The following is an 18,000-nucleotide window of genomic DNA, read 5'->3' as shown; positions in this document are numbered from 1 at the left end:
GAGGGCCCAAGCCTGTGGGCTGGAGCAGCAAGGAAGCTGTAATAGAGAGTGTCAGCAGGGGTACAGAGTGTGTACAAAACAGGGGCACTGTTACAGGGTTAAGAGGACCGAGGTCAAAGCCTGAGCCGCAGTGCTGCCCAGAGAGCCAGGTGGCTTGGTAGCATTTGTTTATTATTTCTTTATTGCTGTGTAAAGTTGAAACCCATGCGAGGGAATCCTGGATGGACTATGTTTTTTTTTTTCCTTTTAATAAAAGTGGGCAAACAAGCCCTTGAACGGCACAACTGGCATGGACTCCGCTCACTGGTAGGCTCTACCCTTAAGCTACACCCATTTATGAAATTTGACCTGGGCACATATATCTGTAGTGTTTACTTATCTCTCTCCAAAACCCTAAGTCCCATAATTTTCTGCTGCTCTGTTCCTCTGCTATCAGCATGATAACTTCTGACAAGTTCGCCAAACACAGGAGATAAAAGCAGCTGGAAATTTAAGTCGGGGAGGGTGCAAAGAGATCAATTCGTAAGGAACTGGTCTATTCACAGCACAGCTCTGCATATTTCTTCTTTCCTCTGCCTATGGGGAGGGGGGGGGGTGCCTTTCCTCCAATCAGCAGTCACACAGTGTATGCCAAGACTCCACACCCAGTGCTGGAACAGGAAGAAAAAATTCTAACAGAATGTTCACTTTAAAAACAGTGTAAAAAGCTGAAGACAGCAGATATACAAATAAAACTTATGTAGAGAGATTTGTTTTATCCCTGTGTATCATCTGAGGCTGTTCCCTTCACTGGATATACAGTCAGGTCCATAAATATTGGGACATCGACACAATTCTAATCTTTTTGACACCACCACAATGGATTTGAAATGAAACAATCAGGATGTGCTTTGACTGCAGACTTTCAGCTTTAATTTGAGGGTATTTACATCCAAATCAGATGAACGGTGTAGGAATTACAACAGTTTGTATATGTGCCTCCCACTTTTTAAGGGACCAAAAGTAATAGGACAGATTAACAATCATAAATCAAACTTTCACTTTTTAATACTTGGTTGCAAATATTTTGCAGTCAATTACAGCCTGAAGTCTGGAACGCATAGACATCACCAGATGCTGGGTTTTATCCCTGGTGATGCTCTGCCAGGCCTCTACTGCAACTGTCTTCAGTTCCTGCTTGTTCTTGGGGCATTTTCCCTTCAGTTTTGTCTTCAGCAAGTGAAATGCATCCTCAATTGGATTCAGGTCAGGTGATTGACTTGGCTATTGCATAACATTCCACTTCTTTCCCTTAAAAAACTCTTTGGTTGCTTTCACAGTATGCTTCGGGTCATTGTCCATCTGCGCTGTGAAGTGCCGTCCAATGAGTTCTGAAGCATTTGGTTGAATATGAGCAGATAATATTGCCCAAAACACTTCAGAATTCATCCTGCTGCTTTTGTCAGCAGTCACATCATCAATAAATACAAGAGAATCAGTTCCATTGGCAGCCATACATGCCCACGCCATGACACTACCACCGCCATGCTTCACTGATGAGGTGGTATGCTTTGGATCATGAGCAGTTCCTTTCCTTCTCCATACTCTTCTCTTCCCATCACTCTGGTACAAGTTGATCTTGGTCTCATCTGTCCATAGGATGTTGTTCCAGAACTGTGAAGGCTTTTTTAGATGTTGTTTGGCAAACTCTAATCTGGCCTTCCGGTTTTTGAGGCTCACCAATGGTTTACATCTTGTGGTGAACCCTCTGTATTCACTCTGGTGAAGTCTTCTCTTGATTGTTGACTTTGACACACATACACCTACCTCCTGGAGAGTGTTCTAGATCTGGCCAACTGTTGTGAAGGGTGTTTTCTTCACCAGGGAAAGAATTCTTCGGTCATCCACCACAGTTGTTTCCCGGGGTCTTCGGGGTCTTTTGGTGTTGCTGAGCTCACCGGTGCGTTCTTTCTTTTTAAGAATGTTCCAAACAGTTGATTTGGCCACACCTAATGTTTTTGCTATCTCTCTGATGGGTTTGTTTTTTTTTTTTTCCAGCCTAATGGCTTGCTTCAGTGATAGTGACAGCTTTCTTGATCTCATATTGAGAGTTGACAGCAACAGATTCCAAATGCCAATAGCACACTTGAAATGAACTCTGGACCTTTTTTCTGCTCCTTGTAAATGGGATAATGAGGGAATAACACACACCTGGCCATGGAACAGCTGAGCAGCCAATTGTCCCATCACTTTTGGTCCCTTAAAAAGTGGGAGACACATATACATACTGTTGTAATTCCTACACCTTTCACCTAATTTGGATGTAAATACCCTCAAATTAAAGCTGAAAGTCTGCAGTTAAAGCACATCTTGTTTGTTTCATTTCAAATCCATTGTGGTGGTGTATAGAGCCAAAAAGATTAGAATTGTGTCGATGTCCCAATATTACGGACCTGACTGTATGTGAGGGTTTACATCCACTTTAAGTACAGTTAGTGTTGTGTTCAGTAGACATAATGCAGCTCCTTTGTAAAAGCTGTTTCTAATTAACCTCAGACTCTCTCCCTAGCAATTTATTTATTTAGTTTGCTAAAATACAATAAAGGTAAAGGACCAAAAAGTAAATAAAAAACTGCTTTTTACCTATTTTTAGAGGAGTTTTTCTTCATCACATTATCACATTATGCGTGATCAAGATTATGCATCCTGTGGAAAAAAAAAGAGTGCAAAATGTACACAAAACAATGTTTGACCTTTTTTTGAGGGTTTTCCATTTTTTAATCAGAGTCACAGTCTGAATAGAAACTTAAAAAATGTAAGACAGTACACAATCTATGTTTTATTCTTTTAATAAAAAAAAAAAAAAAAAACGAAAAAAACTATTATTATTTTTAAAATATCAAACAACAATCAAATAAACCCCCCAAAAATAAATGTATTTTCCCCAGTGACTCCAACGCATTTTGCCTATAGACAAAATGTCAGCACTTTTACTCATGTCCTTAGTGAGTCTAACTCTTGATTCTAATTCATGTACTACTTTTTGCTGTGGTCAAACTATTTACTACACATTCGTATTCAGTGTCTAGATATAATGATGGAGACTGTGTGAACATAGAGCACCCTCTATAAGATTTGAAAGGATACTGCATCCTCCAGCTGTAAGCAAATGACAAGCTTGAATTCAGCAGTTAGGTAGAGTTATTGTTACATTAGAAACACTGCTTCCCCTCTTGATACTGCCACCTCAATACACCAGGTGGCACTCAATTCTTTATGGCAAGTGGCATAAATTACTTTATATGGTACAATTTCTTGTATAGTATGGTGTCCACAGGCTTCTATGGTGAGTTTGTTTATTTGGGACCTGGGCAAAGTTTGGCAAGTAGAAAAGATCCGGTGAGATCCCCCTTCCCCGCAGGTAGATTGCACACAAACCCCTCCATACCAGCACCCGCTCCTGGGCACCAGTGGTACTGAAGAGACCAATGCTTGTCAGTAATTAGGAACCTGTCATTTAGTATGGATTACCTCTTTTATGGAGGACCTATCCCAAATCACCCACCCGTGACTCGGCATTGCAAAAAATCAGCAAACCTGCAGATTCCTGATATTTTAATACCAAGTGTAAGGGATTAGCTCGGTGGCGGGTGTGGATGACCCCTTGGGGGGTGCGTTTTCACAGAGAGATAGCCGATAGGTGCTTGCAAACAACAGTTTGGTTTATTAATGCAACTTTCTTCACCAGACTGCAAGCATTAAAAACAGCAAAATAAAATAAAAGACAAAATAAATCATTGCCTCTGTGGGCGGCTACCTTCTCACACTGGAACCTACCTAAGAGTCTGTCCCCAACCTACTGTTGGGCAGACTTTCTTATCCTACAGCGGACACTCAATAGTCCATGTTTTATCTCTTCACACAGCACATGTTCATTTAACAGGTCCCTTTACTCTTCACAATGAGAATGTCTCTTTGCTTGTCTCTTCACATGGCAAACATTCCTTCATTTCTTCCACATAGAAATAGTTCGCTTTCTCACCTTGAGAAGTCTTCACAACTGGTCACCCTCCTTAGCGCACATCACTCCAGGGGGTCTTCTCCCATGCTCACACAGCTTGTTGGGAGGCACACGTCTGACTGTCCTCCTTCTCCCAGCCCACACGGCTTCAGGAGACAGCTTCCGGAGGCAGCCCTCCATAGACTTCCTTTGGACAAATTATAGAAGCCTTAACTTCCTCATTCCGAACAGCTGAAGTCTGTTCAACGTCTTTAGACCTTTCTGCTGGCTTCTGCAGCCGACACCCTATAGTAACTGGTGAATTGTATCTCCAATCTGTGACAACACTCACAGATTCACCTGACTTCCTGTCACATTTACTTGATGTCCTGTTACACAAGGTAGATGTCTGGTGGCAGTTAGGAGGGTAAACTCTTTATTTTATTATTAAAAAAAAGCAACAATTTGTCCTTCATTTATTGATTTGTGTAGGAAAAAGGTCCCTCCTAGACTATGCTCATTTATGGTTTTGTGCATTACCTTTATCATGACCACCTCCACCTAGACTTACAACTCTTACTGATTAATTCTGCATAGAACCACCTTCCTACATCTTCCTCTAGCAATAACATCCCTGCCCATGTTGTCCCTGATATATGGTAGTTTCTTCTAAAGAATAGCTACACTTGAAGCCAATAGCTTTTTTCATCCCCTGACATTTGTCATTTTATAGTCTGATAGCCCCAAACTGGTGGGCCAAAGAGTCAATAATACATACAGGCCTCTTCCACAATTTAGAAGGGTTTGGCCACAGTTGTTATATAGGTAGGTGTATTTATATATAGCATCCCTTCCTTTATTTTATGACTGGCTACCTTTTGTTTCTAACCCTGCACCCCTTTGTTGGGGATTCCAGTAATGTCACAATCACCTACAGGAAGTTAAGAAAAGACTGGGATTTAAGGTTAGTAAAAAAAATGGGAATCCAGCGTTGCAGTCTGTGCCGGCCTCTGGACCTTGCTTTGTGCACTGGTGCGCAGTCATGTTGGAACAGGAAGGGGCCATCCCCAAATTTTACCCACAAAGTTGGGAGCAATAACTTGTTCAAAATGCCTTGGTATGCTGACGCCTTAAGAGTTCCCTTCACTGGAACTAAGGGGCCAAGCCGGACCCCTGAAAACCCCACACCATAATCCCCACCTCCACCAAATGTTTGGATCAGTGCACAAAGCAAGGTCCATAAAGACATGGATGAGTGAGATTGAGGTGGAGGAACTTGACTGGCTTGCACAGAGTCCTGACCTCAACCCGATAAAACATGAATTAAAGCGGAGACTGCGAACCAGGCCTTCTCATACAACATCAGTGCCTGACCTCACAAATGCGCTTTTGGAAGAATGGTCAAACATTCCCATAGTCACACTCCTAAACCTTGTGGACAGCCTTCCCAGAAGAATTGAAGCTGTTATAGCTGCAAAGGGTGGGCCAACACAATTTTGAACCATACGGACTAGGACTCGGATGCCATTTAAGATCATGTGCGTGTAAAGGCAGGCGTCCCAATACTTTTAGCAATATAGTGTATGTAGTGGTCACCTTCCATAATATTAATAGGTGAACCTTTTTATTGCAACAGAATTTATATGCAGCTCCTTTTGTTTTAGTTAGCCATGTCCATTCTGGTCTTGGAGTCTATAGCTAGTTTTAGCTCAGGTCTCGATAACCAGCATAGGCTAGAGCAGAGTTTCTCAAACTTTTTTAAGTCAAAGCACCCTTTAAAAGTATGCACAATCTTGAGACACCCTTTAAAATTATGCAAAATCTCAAGGCACCCCGTTCTAAAATGTAAAAAAAAAAAAAATAATAGCTTTACATATCACAGCAACATCCATACTCATAATAAACCCAACATTAGAGGTGATTTATTCTTCCAAAACAAATACTCCTCTGCACACTGTTACTGACTAGTATTCCAATGTTTCTTTTCTCCCACAGTTTCTCTCTATCACTAAGCTACAGTGACCCCATGAAAAGGGGCAGAGAAGGGGCAAACAAGGATGTTGTTTAGGTGCCCGACATTCTTCTTATCAACTGATGATGTCACTGGCTATTAGGATGCCGGTGGCTGGAAGTTTGTAATAGTGTGCAAGGAAAACTTGTGGCTTTGTGTATCTAAAAGGCAAGCTTAGTCCATTTGCTGGCATGTATATATAAATTGGGCAATTTTTTGGCATTTTGTCAAGGCACCCCTGAATAAACCTGAAGGCACTCTGGTTGAAAAAGGCTGGGCTAGAACCAACTAAGACATCTGGCAGCCACTTCTGGTTGTTAGAGGTCCAGTTGCATGTCTCATTAGAAACTACTAGGGAGGGACTAAGAAGCACAAGTTAGAAAAGCTGACTGTGTGTTCCAGTGCTACGCCACCGTTTCTGTGTGCGAGAAGCTGCATTTCAGGCTGGTTGGACAACAAGCTGAAGGGCTCCTGCAACTAAACAGCGGTATCTCTATTTAACTACATATACCCGAATATACATTATGTGCACAATTCCACCAGGATTCCTATCACCCCTTTGCTGATAATACCCGTTTGTACATTGGATGCATGAACTATTATTAATCTTTTATAAAGCTTGTATTATTTCTATACTGGTGTGCATCTATATACTTATGGTTAATGTTTTAAACAAGTTGCAGTAGTTCTTCTGCTTCCAATTACTTGTATTAGATTACTGATTCATTTCCAAAAAAGGGAATCGCCTCTGCTCACAGAGGCCCCATCCTGGGTGGATGCACTGCTAACTTCATTATCAAACTCACTCTTCCACTTCGTGAAGGTTCTGGTTCTCTTATTTAGTTACAGGTTTAGTGCACTATCCTGTTTGGGGAGGGCTATTTCTCAGACCCCCCAAAGAGGGCAAGAAAACGAAAAAGGTGATAGAGGTGGGCTTTTTATGTAGCAGACATTCCTTGTTGTTAAAATGTGCTAATGCTAGTGATTAAGAGCGATTTGTAGCTAGCAATATAATTACTAAGCTAAGAATCTTCTTTTTCACAGCTACAAGTCATATTTTTGCTGTAATTATATTAGCGCTCACTGCTTCAAATCGCCCTCTTTCTGTAATTTTTAGGTAATCCACAGGAGTGACTGCAGAGTGATTGTCACCGGAGAACTCTTCGCTAACATAGATCACTGTACAAACTCAACCACTGAGAGACTGAGCTACATACTGCTGTAAAATTAGCAAGTTAGCAGATTACTGTGAATAAGTCCTAAGTGATTTTAATTTGAGAGTAGTGGTACTGTCAACAAAATGAACATTGGATTTTCATGCACGGTCCCCCTAGGGCCACATGTACACTGGGAATTTAGCCCTTGAGTATCTGGGAGGCACAGGTACAGCATCCAGCCCAGCTGCCTGCAGCCTATTAAAATCTATGGCAGGCTAAAGTACATTGCGGCTGGACGCTGTAGCAACTGGTACTCATATTTAAAGCTGTATACATTCAGGAACATATGTCTGAGATGCAGGTGTTCTGCATATAATGCATATATCTTATAAATGCATAGGGGCCTTAACCACTTTAAGACCGGAAGATTTTCCTGCTTAATGACCAGGCCCTATTTTGAGTTTCAGCGCTGCGTTAGTTTAACGGACAATTGCACGGTCATGCAACGCTGTACTCAAAAAAAATTGACGTCCTTTTTTTCCCACAAATAGAGCTTTCTTTTGAAAGTATTTGATCACCTGTGCGATTTTTATTTTTTGCGCTAAAAACAAAAAAAGAGCGACAATTCTGAAAAAAAAAAAAAAAACAATATTTTTCACATTATGCTATATAACGTTCCCCCCCCCAAAAAAATGTAAAAATCTAAATTTTTAACATTTTAGACCAATTTGTTTTCTGCTACATATTTTTGGTAAAAAAAAATCCCATATTTTGATTGGTTTACGCAAAAGTAATGTCAGAACTCCTATTAAAAACTAAGACAAGCAATATTGAAACAGTATAAACACGATATGGAAACACTGACAATACTCATAACAGGTAATTTGCATGGTTTACACTTACAAAAGTCGTCATAGCATGACAAATTATCAACCCCTGATATGCGCCTATCTATGTGGCCAGGCTGTGAAAAAGTCCCACACGTGTGGCATCGCCATACTCAGGAGGAGTAGCAGAATGTGTTTTGGGGAGTAGTTGCAAGTATGCATATGCCGTGTTTGAGAAATAACTTGTTGATATGACATTTTTGTGAAAAAAAATAATAATATTTTCCTTATTTTCCAAAGAATTGTGGGAAAAAAAATACGACTTCAAAAAACTCACCATGCCTCTTACTATACACCCTGGACTGTCTACTTTCAAAAAGGGGTAATTTGGGGGGTATTCGTACTGTCTTGACATGTGTCGGGGATCCTCAAACTACGGCCCTCCAGCTGTTGCGGAACTACACATCCCATGAGGCAAAAAATTGTAAAATTCTGATATTCACAGACATGACTAGGCATGATGGGAATTGTAATTTCTGAACAACTGGAGGGCTATAGTTTGAAGACCCCTGCGTTAGGGCCTCAAGAAATTAGATAGGTCGTCAGTAAATCAGGTGTAATCAATTTTTAGCTATTGGCACCATAGCTTCTAGACTCTACAGCGACTCTATAACTTTCACACAGACCAAATAATATACCCTGATTTTGGTTATTTTTACCAAAGAAATAGAGCAGTATACATTTTGATCAGAATTTAAGAAGAGAAAATAATTATTTGCAAAATTGTATAACAGAAACAAAGAAAACGCATTCTTTTTTCAGAATTTTTGGTCTTTTTTTATATGTAGTGCAAAAAAACAAAAACCCGGTGGTGAATAAATACCACCAAAAGAAATCTTTGTGTGAAAAAAATGATAAAAATGTAATTTGGGTACAGTGTTGCATAATTGCGTAGTTGTCATTCAAATTGTAAGAGCGCTGAAAGCTGAAAACTGGCCTAGGAAGGAAGGGGGGTCAAAGTGCCTAGTATTGAGTTGGGAAAGGACAGTTGTAAAAGTCACTGATTTAAGGACAGTTGTAAAAGTTACTTATTTAAGGACAGTTGTAAAAGTTACTTATTTAACCGCTTGCCGACTGCGCACAGTATATTTACTGCGGCAGTCGGCCCCGGCCAGGCAGAGTGACGTAGGTCTACGTCGCTCGCCTGTCACTCCTTCCAGAGCCAATAGCGGGCGGGCGCGCGCCCGCTGAGGCGCGCGCCCGCCTCGGCTCGTTCACGGAGGAGTGCGGGAGTGTGACTGGCGGACCCGATGTCCGCCGGTCACACTACGATCGCCGGTACAGCGGGAGAAAGACAGAGCGGCTTGTGTAAACAAGCCACCTGTCAGTTCTCCCTGTGTAAAAGTAAAGATCAAACAGTTCTACTATGTAGAACTGTTGATCTTTGTTTTTACACTAGTAGACCTGTCCCTGCACAGTTAGAATCACGCCCCTAGGACACACTTAACCCCTCCCTGTCCAATACTGTTAACCCCTTCCCTGCCAGTGTCATTTTTGCAGTAACAGTGCATATGTATAGCACTGATTACTGCAGTAATGTCACTGGTACCCCCAAAAGTGTCAAAAATGTCAGTCAAGGGTCCGATCTGTCCGCCGCAATGTCGCAGTACCGCAAAAAAAATCGCAGATCGCCGCCATTACTCGTTAAAAAAAAAACCACCAAAAATGACAAAAATCTTTCCCTTTGTTAGTAAACGCGATAACTTTTGCGCAAACCAATCAAAATACGCTTTTTGCGATTTTTTTTACCAAACATAGGTAGCGTAAAACAAATTGGCCGAAAATTTTAAAAAATTTTGATTTTTACATTTTTTTGGGGGGAATTTCATATAAAAAAAAGTGAAAAATATTGTTGTTTTTGCAAAAATTACGCTCTTTTTTTGTTTATAGCGCGTGATCAAAAAATCGCACAGGTGATCAAATACCACCAAAAGAAAGCTCTGTTTGTGGGAAAAAAAGGACGTGAAATTCGTTTAGGTACAGCGTCGCACGACCGCGCGATTGTCCGTTAAAGTCACGCAGTAAAAAATCGCAAAATAACCCCTGGTCTTTTAGCAGGAAAATCCTCCGGTGGTAAAGTGGTTAAGGACAGTTGTAAAAGTCACTGATTTTTACAAACTGCCAGTAAATTTACTGACAGTTAACAGCCCTGAAGTCAGCACCTGGGGCTGGCAGAACACCCAAACAGTGACTGCATTTGACTGGCTACTGTCACTTTTCCGCTGATTTTTTTTTATGCCTCTGAGTCCTCTGATTTCTCATTTGAAGTTTGTCAAGCTGGATGGTGTCAGGAGGCAATCCAATGCTCAAATTTATAGGAACCAGCCATAATTAGAGCTGTGGATGACCAACCCGTGTCTTTATAACAGAATGTACACAATTGCATACATAAAATAAGAAGATTAGGATAAAACTTTACAAAACAAATTCATCATTATAAAAAAACAGAAAAAAAGCGTAGGCAACAGAATATTTTAGTCTATGAAAATAAATCTCAAAGTTTATAGACAACTTGTAAGCTGAGCAACATCTACTGTTACAAAGACAGAGTCGGAACTAATCTACTCTGCTAATTAATGCCACGGCAACCATTTACTGTAACACAATTACGTCGAACACGTATTTATGGTTATAGAGGTAGCGTTCAAACTCCCAGAATCGTCTCCGTCATTCAGCACTGATATCTAATGTCGGCCATTTTGTTGTGGACAAACACATCCTAGAAATATACAACAGCTTGGTCTTTAAAAAAACATGCCAGCAAGGACAACCTGAAAGTACAGCACACTTTCTTCTAGTGTTTAGGGGAATTTGCTTTCCTCTTGCGGCGTCTTCCAAAAGCCTATAAACGGGGGGGGGGTGCAATTATTTTTTTGTTGGCGTTAAATTTTTGTTGGTTGATTAAATTTTGTTAATTCGATTTTTGTGAAACGATCTCTAAACCTATGATAATCAATTTGTTTAAAAATGTATGATGTAAAGGGAAAGTATTCCAGCAGCTCTTACTCTGTGTCCCCCCTCGCCGTGCTGAGGGATTGGTATGACCCGGTGTGAGTGAGGAGCGTGCTGTGTATGCAGAGTGGTGCTCACACATGGTCTTCCCCTCATACTGTCTTTTCTCCTCGCTTTAGGTGTCTTCTGGTGTGTGGACATTGAGGATTGCTGAGAACATTATACTCTATGGAATAAATCATGGTAAGAGCAATGAACCTTATATCTGTATCACCACTAGTCTGCTCTGTAATATGGCTTACCTCCACTCATATCTGTTAGACCTAATCTAGTCTTACCCACTTGCCTGCTGGGCACCCCCCCCCCTTTCTGCCCAGGCCAATATTCAGCTTTCAGTGCTCTCAAGCTTTAAATGACAAATGCAACACTGTACCCAAACAAAATGGTTATCATTTTTATAGCTTTCTTTTGGTGGTATTTAACCACTTAAAGCGGAGTTCCAGCCATTTACTCACCTGTCCAACGGTCCAGCGATGCGGCCGCTGGAAGCCTCGATCCTCTCCCTCGGCGCCGGCATCACTGGTGTGGGCACCCGCCTGTTACAGTTTGCGGCTTCACAGCCGGGTACCCACTGCGCATGCGGGAGTCGCGCTGCGCGCCGTGATTGGCCGGCAATCTTCTGGGGCCTCTGACGTGTCCCAGAAGATTGCAGGGAGGGAGGGGGAGAGGAGAACTTCCGCTCAGGGCGCCGCGGCGCTCCGAGCGGAAGTGGGAGCGGGTACCTGTCAAAACTAGGTACCCGCTCCCCCCCCCCCCCCAAAAATGACATGCCAAATGTGGCATGTTGGGGGGTCAGGACTCCATTAAGCGGAAGTTCCACTTTTGGGTAGAACTCCGCTTTAAGCCCCGGAGGATTTGGCTGCTAAAAGACCAGGGTTTTTTTTTTTTTTTTTTACTGCGTGACTTTAACGGACAATTGCGCGGTTGTGCGACGCTGTACCTAAACGAATTTACGTCCTTTTTTTCCCACAAACAGAGCTTTCTTTTGGTGGTATTTGATCACCTGTGCGATTTTTTTTTTTTTTGATCACGCGCTATAAACAAAAAAAGAGCGTAAATTTTGCAAAAATAACAATATTTTTCACATTTTTTTATATGAAATTCCCCCAAAAAAATGGAAAAATCAAAATTTTTTAACATTTTTCGGCCAATTTGTTTTATGCTACCTATGTTTGGTAAAAAAAAAATCGCAATAAGCGTATTTTGATTGGTTTGCGCAAAAGTTATCGCGTTTACTAACAAAGGGAAAGATTTTTGTCATTTTTGGTGTTTTTTTTTTTAACGCGTAATGCGATCTGCGATTTTTTTTTTTTTTTTTTCGGTACTGCGACATTGCGGCGGACAGATCGGACCCTTGACTGACATTTTTTACACTTTTGGGGGTACCAGTGACATTTTTGCAGTAATCAGTGCTATATATATGCACTGTTACTGTAAAAATGACACTGGCAGGGAAGGGGTTAACTTTATTGGACAGGGAGGGGTTAAGTGTGTCCTAGGGGCGTGATTCTAACTGTGCAGGGACATTGCTATGGCAAAAAAAAAAACATCTTTTTTTTTAAGGGTACATTTATTTTTGACCCCAGATCCCACATTAAAGAGGACCTGTCCTGCTTATTTCTATTAGAAGGGATGTTTAAGTGATCACAATTTTTTTTTTTTTTTTAAAGGGACAGTGTAAAAATAAAAGGTAAAATAAATAGGAAAAAATTTTTTAAAGCACTCCGTCCCTCCGAGCTCGCTCGCACGCAGAAGCGAACGCATATGCAAGTTGTGCCCACATATGTAAACGGTGTTCAAACACACATATTTGCTCCCACTGCTGTCAAAGTCAGTAAGCCAATGAGGAGATAGAGGGGGCGGCTCCGTGTCTGAATAGACACAGTGAGCTGCGGCTCGATTGCCCCCAAAACAAGCTGTTGGCTGTGGGGGCACTCAACAGGAAGGAAGGGCCAGAAGCGCTGAACAGGGACCCGAGAAGTAGAGGATCTGGGCTGCTCTATGCAAAACCAACTGCACAGAGCAGGTAATTATAACATGTTGTTTAAAAAAAAAAGCGAGACTTTAGTATCTTTTTGCTACTCTTTCTAGAGCAGCTTTGCTGGTGTTCCATTTTAAAGTGACCTTGGCATGAAATCTGCAAAATAAGAGAGTAGCTACTTACTTTTTCCTGCTGCCCAGGTTACCAGAGTGTTGCTTTGATAAAGTAATGCTAAAGACAAATTTTTAACTAAAAAAACAAACATGTTATACTTGCCTACTGTGTACAGTGGTTTTGCACAGAGCAGCCTGGATCCTCCTCTTCTCGGGTCCCTCTTTGGTGCTCCTGGACCCTCCCTCCTGTTGAGTGCCCCCATAGCAAGCAGCTTGTTATGGGGGCACCCGAGCCGAGACACAGCTCCATGTATCCATTCAGACATGGAGCTGCGGCCTGGCACCGCCCCCTTCCCCCCCTATTGGAAATAATATTGATTTAGAGCAGCAAGAGTCAATGGCGCCGCGCTGCTGTCTCAGCCAATGAGAAGGGGAGTCCTGAGCAGCCGAGACACTCCTGCAACTCCGCTGGATCTAGATGGGGTTCAGGTAAGTATTAGGGGGGCTGAGGGGGCTTGCTGCATAGAATGCATTAGGATAAATAAGACATCTGCATTTTGAAACCACTTTAAGTGCCGGTTCACATTTGTGAGATGCGGGAACGCTGTGAATATACAACGTGTTCCCGCATTGCATCCGCACCCCTGCCAGTCACACTGCCATATGCGATACGCTGGGGGTGTCAATTAAAAGTTGATGACACCCCCAGATCGGATCGCATATCGCAATGCAATCTGAAAGTTCGCACAGAATCGGATCGCACTAGTGTGAACCAACATGCGATCTGGTTCTGCTGCGGACCCAAAAAAGGGTCCTGTGCATCTTTTAGTGCGATTGCGGTGCAAATTCAGCCATACAAACTGCATGGCTGAATTTACACTGCACAGAGATCACATGTAATTTTAGGAGCAGTGCGCTCTGAATTACATGCGATCTCTGTGATCGCACAAATGTGAACCGGCACTAAGTGAAGTCTTTCTGTGAGATCCTCAGGGAAAGGGACACTTCCAGGAGTGTTGATCTGCTGGGTCCCCCACAGCTCTTACTGGCTTCTCCTGCTGTCCTCCACTCATAGCTGTCTCCTGTAGTGAGAGGGAGGAATCAGTGAGAGCTGTGGGGGACTAGGAAGCTCAATATTCCTTTTGGACCAGTCTTCAGAAGAAGACGTCTACTGAATGGAGCAGCAGAAAAGGTATGTACCCCCTCTATCATTTTGCAGGTATACTTGTTGGCAAAACAGATTTTTTATTTTTAATGATTGGGTTTCTAACTTTTATGTGTTGACAGGGGCTTTTTATGTCTTTCTTCCCTTTTCTTTTATTAAAACATTCAAAGTAGTTTTTCATACTAACCTCTGGAAAGTGACAGAATGTGACAGGTCAGTCCTTACAGGAGCATATCTTGCAAAGAACATTACTGTGATATGTGAAACACTCATTACTTTCACCTCCCTTAAAGAATGATTTTCAAATTGCTGGAGTTCTTCTTTTAGCCACGCACGCGAATTCCAATTGTTTTTACTACAATAATTAGATCAATTAATCTTCCTTCCACCATGTATACACTTTCATTATTTAGAAGATGCTGAATACAATTTCCAACATGCTGGCCATACACAAGGTAGTTTGTTTTTATAGAAAATTCTACCAGTTACCAATAGCAACCCATCAGAAAACATGTAGTTTATCATACGATGTGATAAAGCCAGCTACTTGGTATCATCCATTGCAACAATTCTTTATTGACTACATGGCAGGGTACAGCAATAACAAGCTAATGCGTTTTGTCCGAAGCACGTTACCTTGTTATTGGTGTATCCTGCCATGCATTTAATATAGAATCATTGCAATGGATAATACCAAATAGCCTGCTTTTTTTTTTTGTGTCGGTGGAATATTGCTATAATTTAAAGTCACTTGGAGCAGAGCACCATCTTCCAGTCCCCCAGGCAATTTTGGATAGCGCGCCTTTTCTTTCTGTGTAGTAAATCAAGGATGAGATGCATCAGTGGGGGAAATGTCATTCATTGCAAGCCATGTTGTTGCTACAATAAAGTTTGACAAGAAAAAAAAAAAAAATACAACGTTGCACAACCTGAATGTGTGTGATTAAAAACGGATCGGTTTGGCTCGCTTTGGCGCTTTTCCACTGCATGGTACCGCATGGTACATGTTAGAACGGTTCGGTACCGTTTGGTAGGGCAGCGCTTTTCCACTACATGGTACGGCTCGGTACGGCTAGCTTAAACAGTACCACCTCGGTTGTGGTTCCAAGCATTCCGTACCTATACCATATCCCACAATACTTCACATGCAGCCTTGATTGTTTGTCACTACTAGCCACTGATTGGTCAGAGAATCGTTGCAATCCCACCCACTTACTACTTTAGTGGAAAAGCAAACCGAGCCGAGTAGGGTCAAGCAGTGCCGAGTGGAGCCGAGCCGGTACTCGCAGTGGAAAAGTGCCAAAAGTCTGTAGTATTGTGTATTCACAATTCAGTAAATAGTGTAAATATGTTTTATTTTTCCTGACAAAATATACTTTTTTTTTTTTTCTTTAGGGCAGTTGTAAACAGCTAATGCATTGTATTTAATTATAGCCTCACAGAAAGAAGAAGCCCTTCATAGAGAAGAAGAAAGCAGTAACTTTCCATCTGGTCCACAGAAGTCAGAGGGATCCTCTAGCTGCTGATGAAACTGCTCCACAAAGAGTTTTGCTACCTGCTGAACAGGTATTCTGATATACTTCCTCTACTGTATATATTAGATGGCACTCTTAATTTTTATTATATTGAATATGGGTCATGCATATAACACATGTTCCTTACTAGCTTTCCTCTAGTGTGCAAATTCTCATTTGTCCACCTGGATGTGTATTGCTTTAAACGGCTGATACAATTTTAGGCCCTAACCTTATAAGGCATAGAATGTAAGGCAGCAGTGTTGCTTTGAAAAGTCATTTTGCTACTGATGTTTAATTTTGCTTTTTCATTTTTCACTCCTGTGACCTAGATTCGGCCAACAGCGGGCTAAAGCTCACTGAAGTCTGGCGTCATGGAGCCAGACCAGACTATAGAGGGATCCTGACTTTAATGTCAAGATCCACCCAAGTGCCTGGCCAGCAGCTGGCTCAGCCTCTAAGCCCACCATTGAGAGCCTGAGCCAGTCAATCCCACCTCCTCCACAGCCCAGCAACCTAGTGAGCACTGGAGGGGCAGTGCAGAAAGCCAGTGATTGACAGTCACTGCTCTGTGCTCAGTGAAGGCCGAGAACTAAGTGATTAATGGCCTTTCTCGGTCTTAGAGCTGGAGAGGGACAGCTGCAGCATTGGTCTGATGCTGCATCCACTTAGGTGAGTATGTTTGTTATTTTTCTATCCCACACTCCTCCTTTAAGGCTAAGTTCACCCTTATAAAAAAAAAAAAAAAATAATAATAATATTGAATGCAGGCAAAAAAATGGCATTCATTATTATTTTTTTTTTTTTTTTTACAGGAGCTTGAAAAGCATTTCACCCACGATCAGTCGATCACAAGTGCAGGGGCAGGCTCCTGTAAACTCTTTCTATAGCTCCATTCCCATACCTCTATACAGGCATTCAGTTGTAGAGCTGCAGGAAGTGTAAATGCACTACAAGTGTGCACTATAAATGTGTTAATCCCTGTATTCGTGTTCAGTTAAGAACTGCAAGTCCGTCTCAGTGGTAAATAGAACTTGTAGTTCATTCATTCACAGACTTGGGGGTCGGAGAGATGCTTAGCAACATGTTACACCCTAAATAGGGTGGTAACATGTTGCCTAAAGATGGAGTTAGCCTTTAAAATACTGCTAATGGAAGTTCAGAAACTCCAGTTAGCCTAATTCATTCTTTATGCAATTCTTCCATTGAAAGTTTTAGAAGAAGACCTTTATTAAAGACGTTGTAGCCCTTTTCTGTACTGCAGTTCTTTGCAGAGGAGGTGAAGCATGGGCATAAAAGTTTTTTTCTTTTTTTTTTTTTCTCCCCTGAAATAAATTATGTACCTAATTAGCAGAGACTTTATTGGGTAGAGTTGAGAATCTTTGACCTGTAAAACCACCACCTTGAAATCAGCTGTTCTAGGTTATTGTCAGCTAGAAAAATGTTCACACAGCAGGGTGTCTTAGTGTACTCTGGGATCCCTGGGTAAAACAACATGCCTGAAAGGTAGAAAGTATTTTTACATGCTAGTTTTCTCTCTGACTGGAATGTACGTTCAGATCATCATGTACTAAAAGTATGGAGGCTTTGAAAAGTACTAGTTCCCTGGTTGTCATGCTGATTTTATTGGTTCTGTGTTATTGATTTGAGATGTGCTTACAGATCAGGAGCTCTCATTAGACTGTAATTTTCTGATCTGTATGCTTTTTCTGGGTCAATAATTTAGAAACTGCATTTATAAAGCCAGGACCCTATCTTTTTTTTTTTTTTTTCTTTTTTTTTTTTTTTTTCCCCCCTAAGCTTTAGCTTTGGAGAGAGTATGAAAACATTAAACCCCTGTCAGGTTTTTTTTTTTCTTGGGCCATTGAGGACATTTCCCTTGACTTTCTGAAGTGAGGTGATTGTTTCAAAGGCTAAATCTCCCCAACACAAACACATACAGCAGTAGGTTTAAATCCTTCTACTTTCTGTCGAAAACTAACAAAAATAGAAGTTTTGGCTTTAGCTCCTTATGTTACAAGCAAACATTTGGGTTTTGTGTGTAAATTTTCTTGGAAGCACAGACAAAAAACCTACTTGCTGAAATATGTGGGAATGATGTCTGTGCTACATAGCTGGGGTCTGTATATTTCATATGTTATTAGGTGATGTATGCCTAAAGACAATACTCTTTAAAGTGAG

At 41.5% G+C, this 18,000-nt stretch overlaps 1 protein-coding gene across 1 annotated transcript in view; it reads left to right on the top strand.

Annotated features, from left to right (window-relative positions):
• The first annotated feature begins 11,070 nt into the window (after window positions 1-11,070).
• Window positions 11,071-18,000, top strand: part of LTV1 (LTV1 ribosome biogenesis factor) — a 45,015-nt gene continuing 38,085 nt past the window's right edge. The window contains exons 1-2 of the mRNA XM_082248844.1: window positions 11,071-11,229; window positions 15,740-15,871. Of these exons, the coding sequence (XP_082104970.1) occupies window positions 11,227-11,229; window positions 15,740-15,871 (135 nt within the window). The 5' untranslated portion in view covers window positions 11,071-11,226. The remainder of the gene's footprint in view (window positions 11,230-15,739; window positions 15,872-18,000) is intronic.

Source organism: Pelophylax lessonae (genome assembly GCF_965119305.1).
Source record: "Pelophylax lessonae genome assembly, chromosome: 3".
Lineage (NCBI taxonomy): Eukaryota > Metazoa > Chordata > Amphibia > Anura > Ranidae > Pelophylax > Pelophylax lessonae.
Note: the sequence above shows the minus strand (reverse complement) of the source record. Positions and strands in the feature narration are given on the sequence as shown.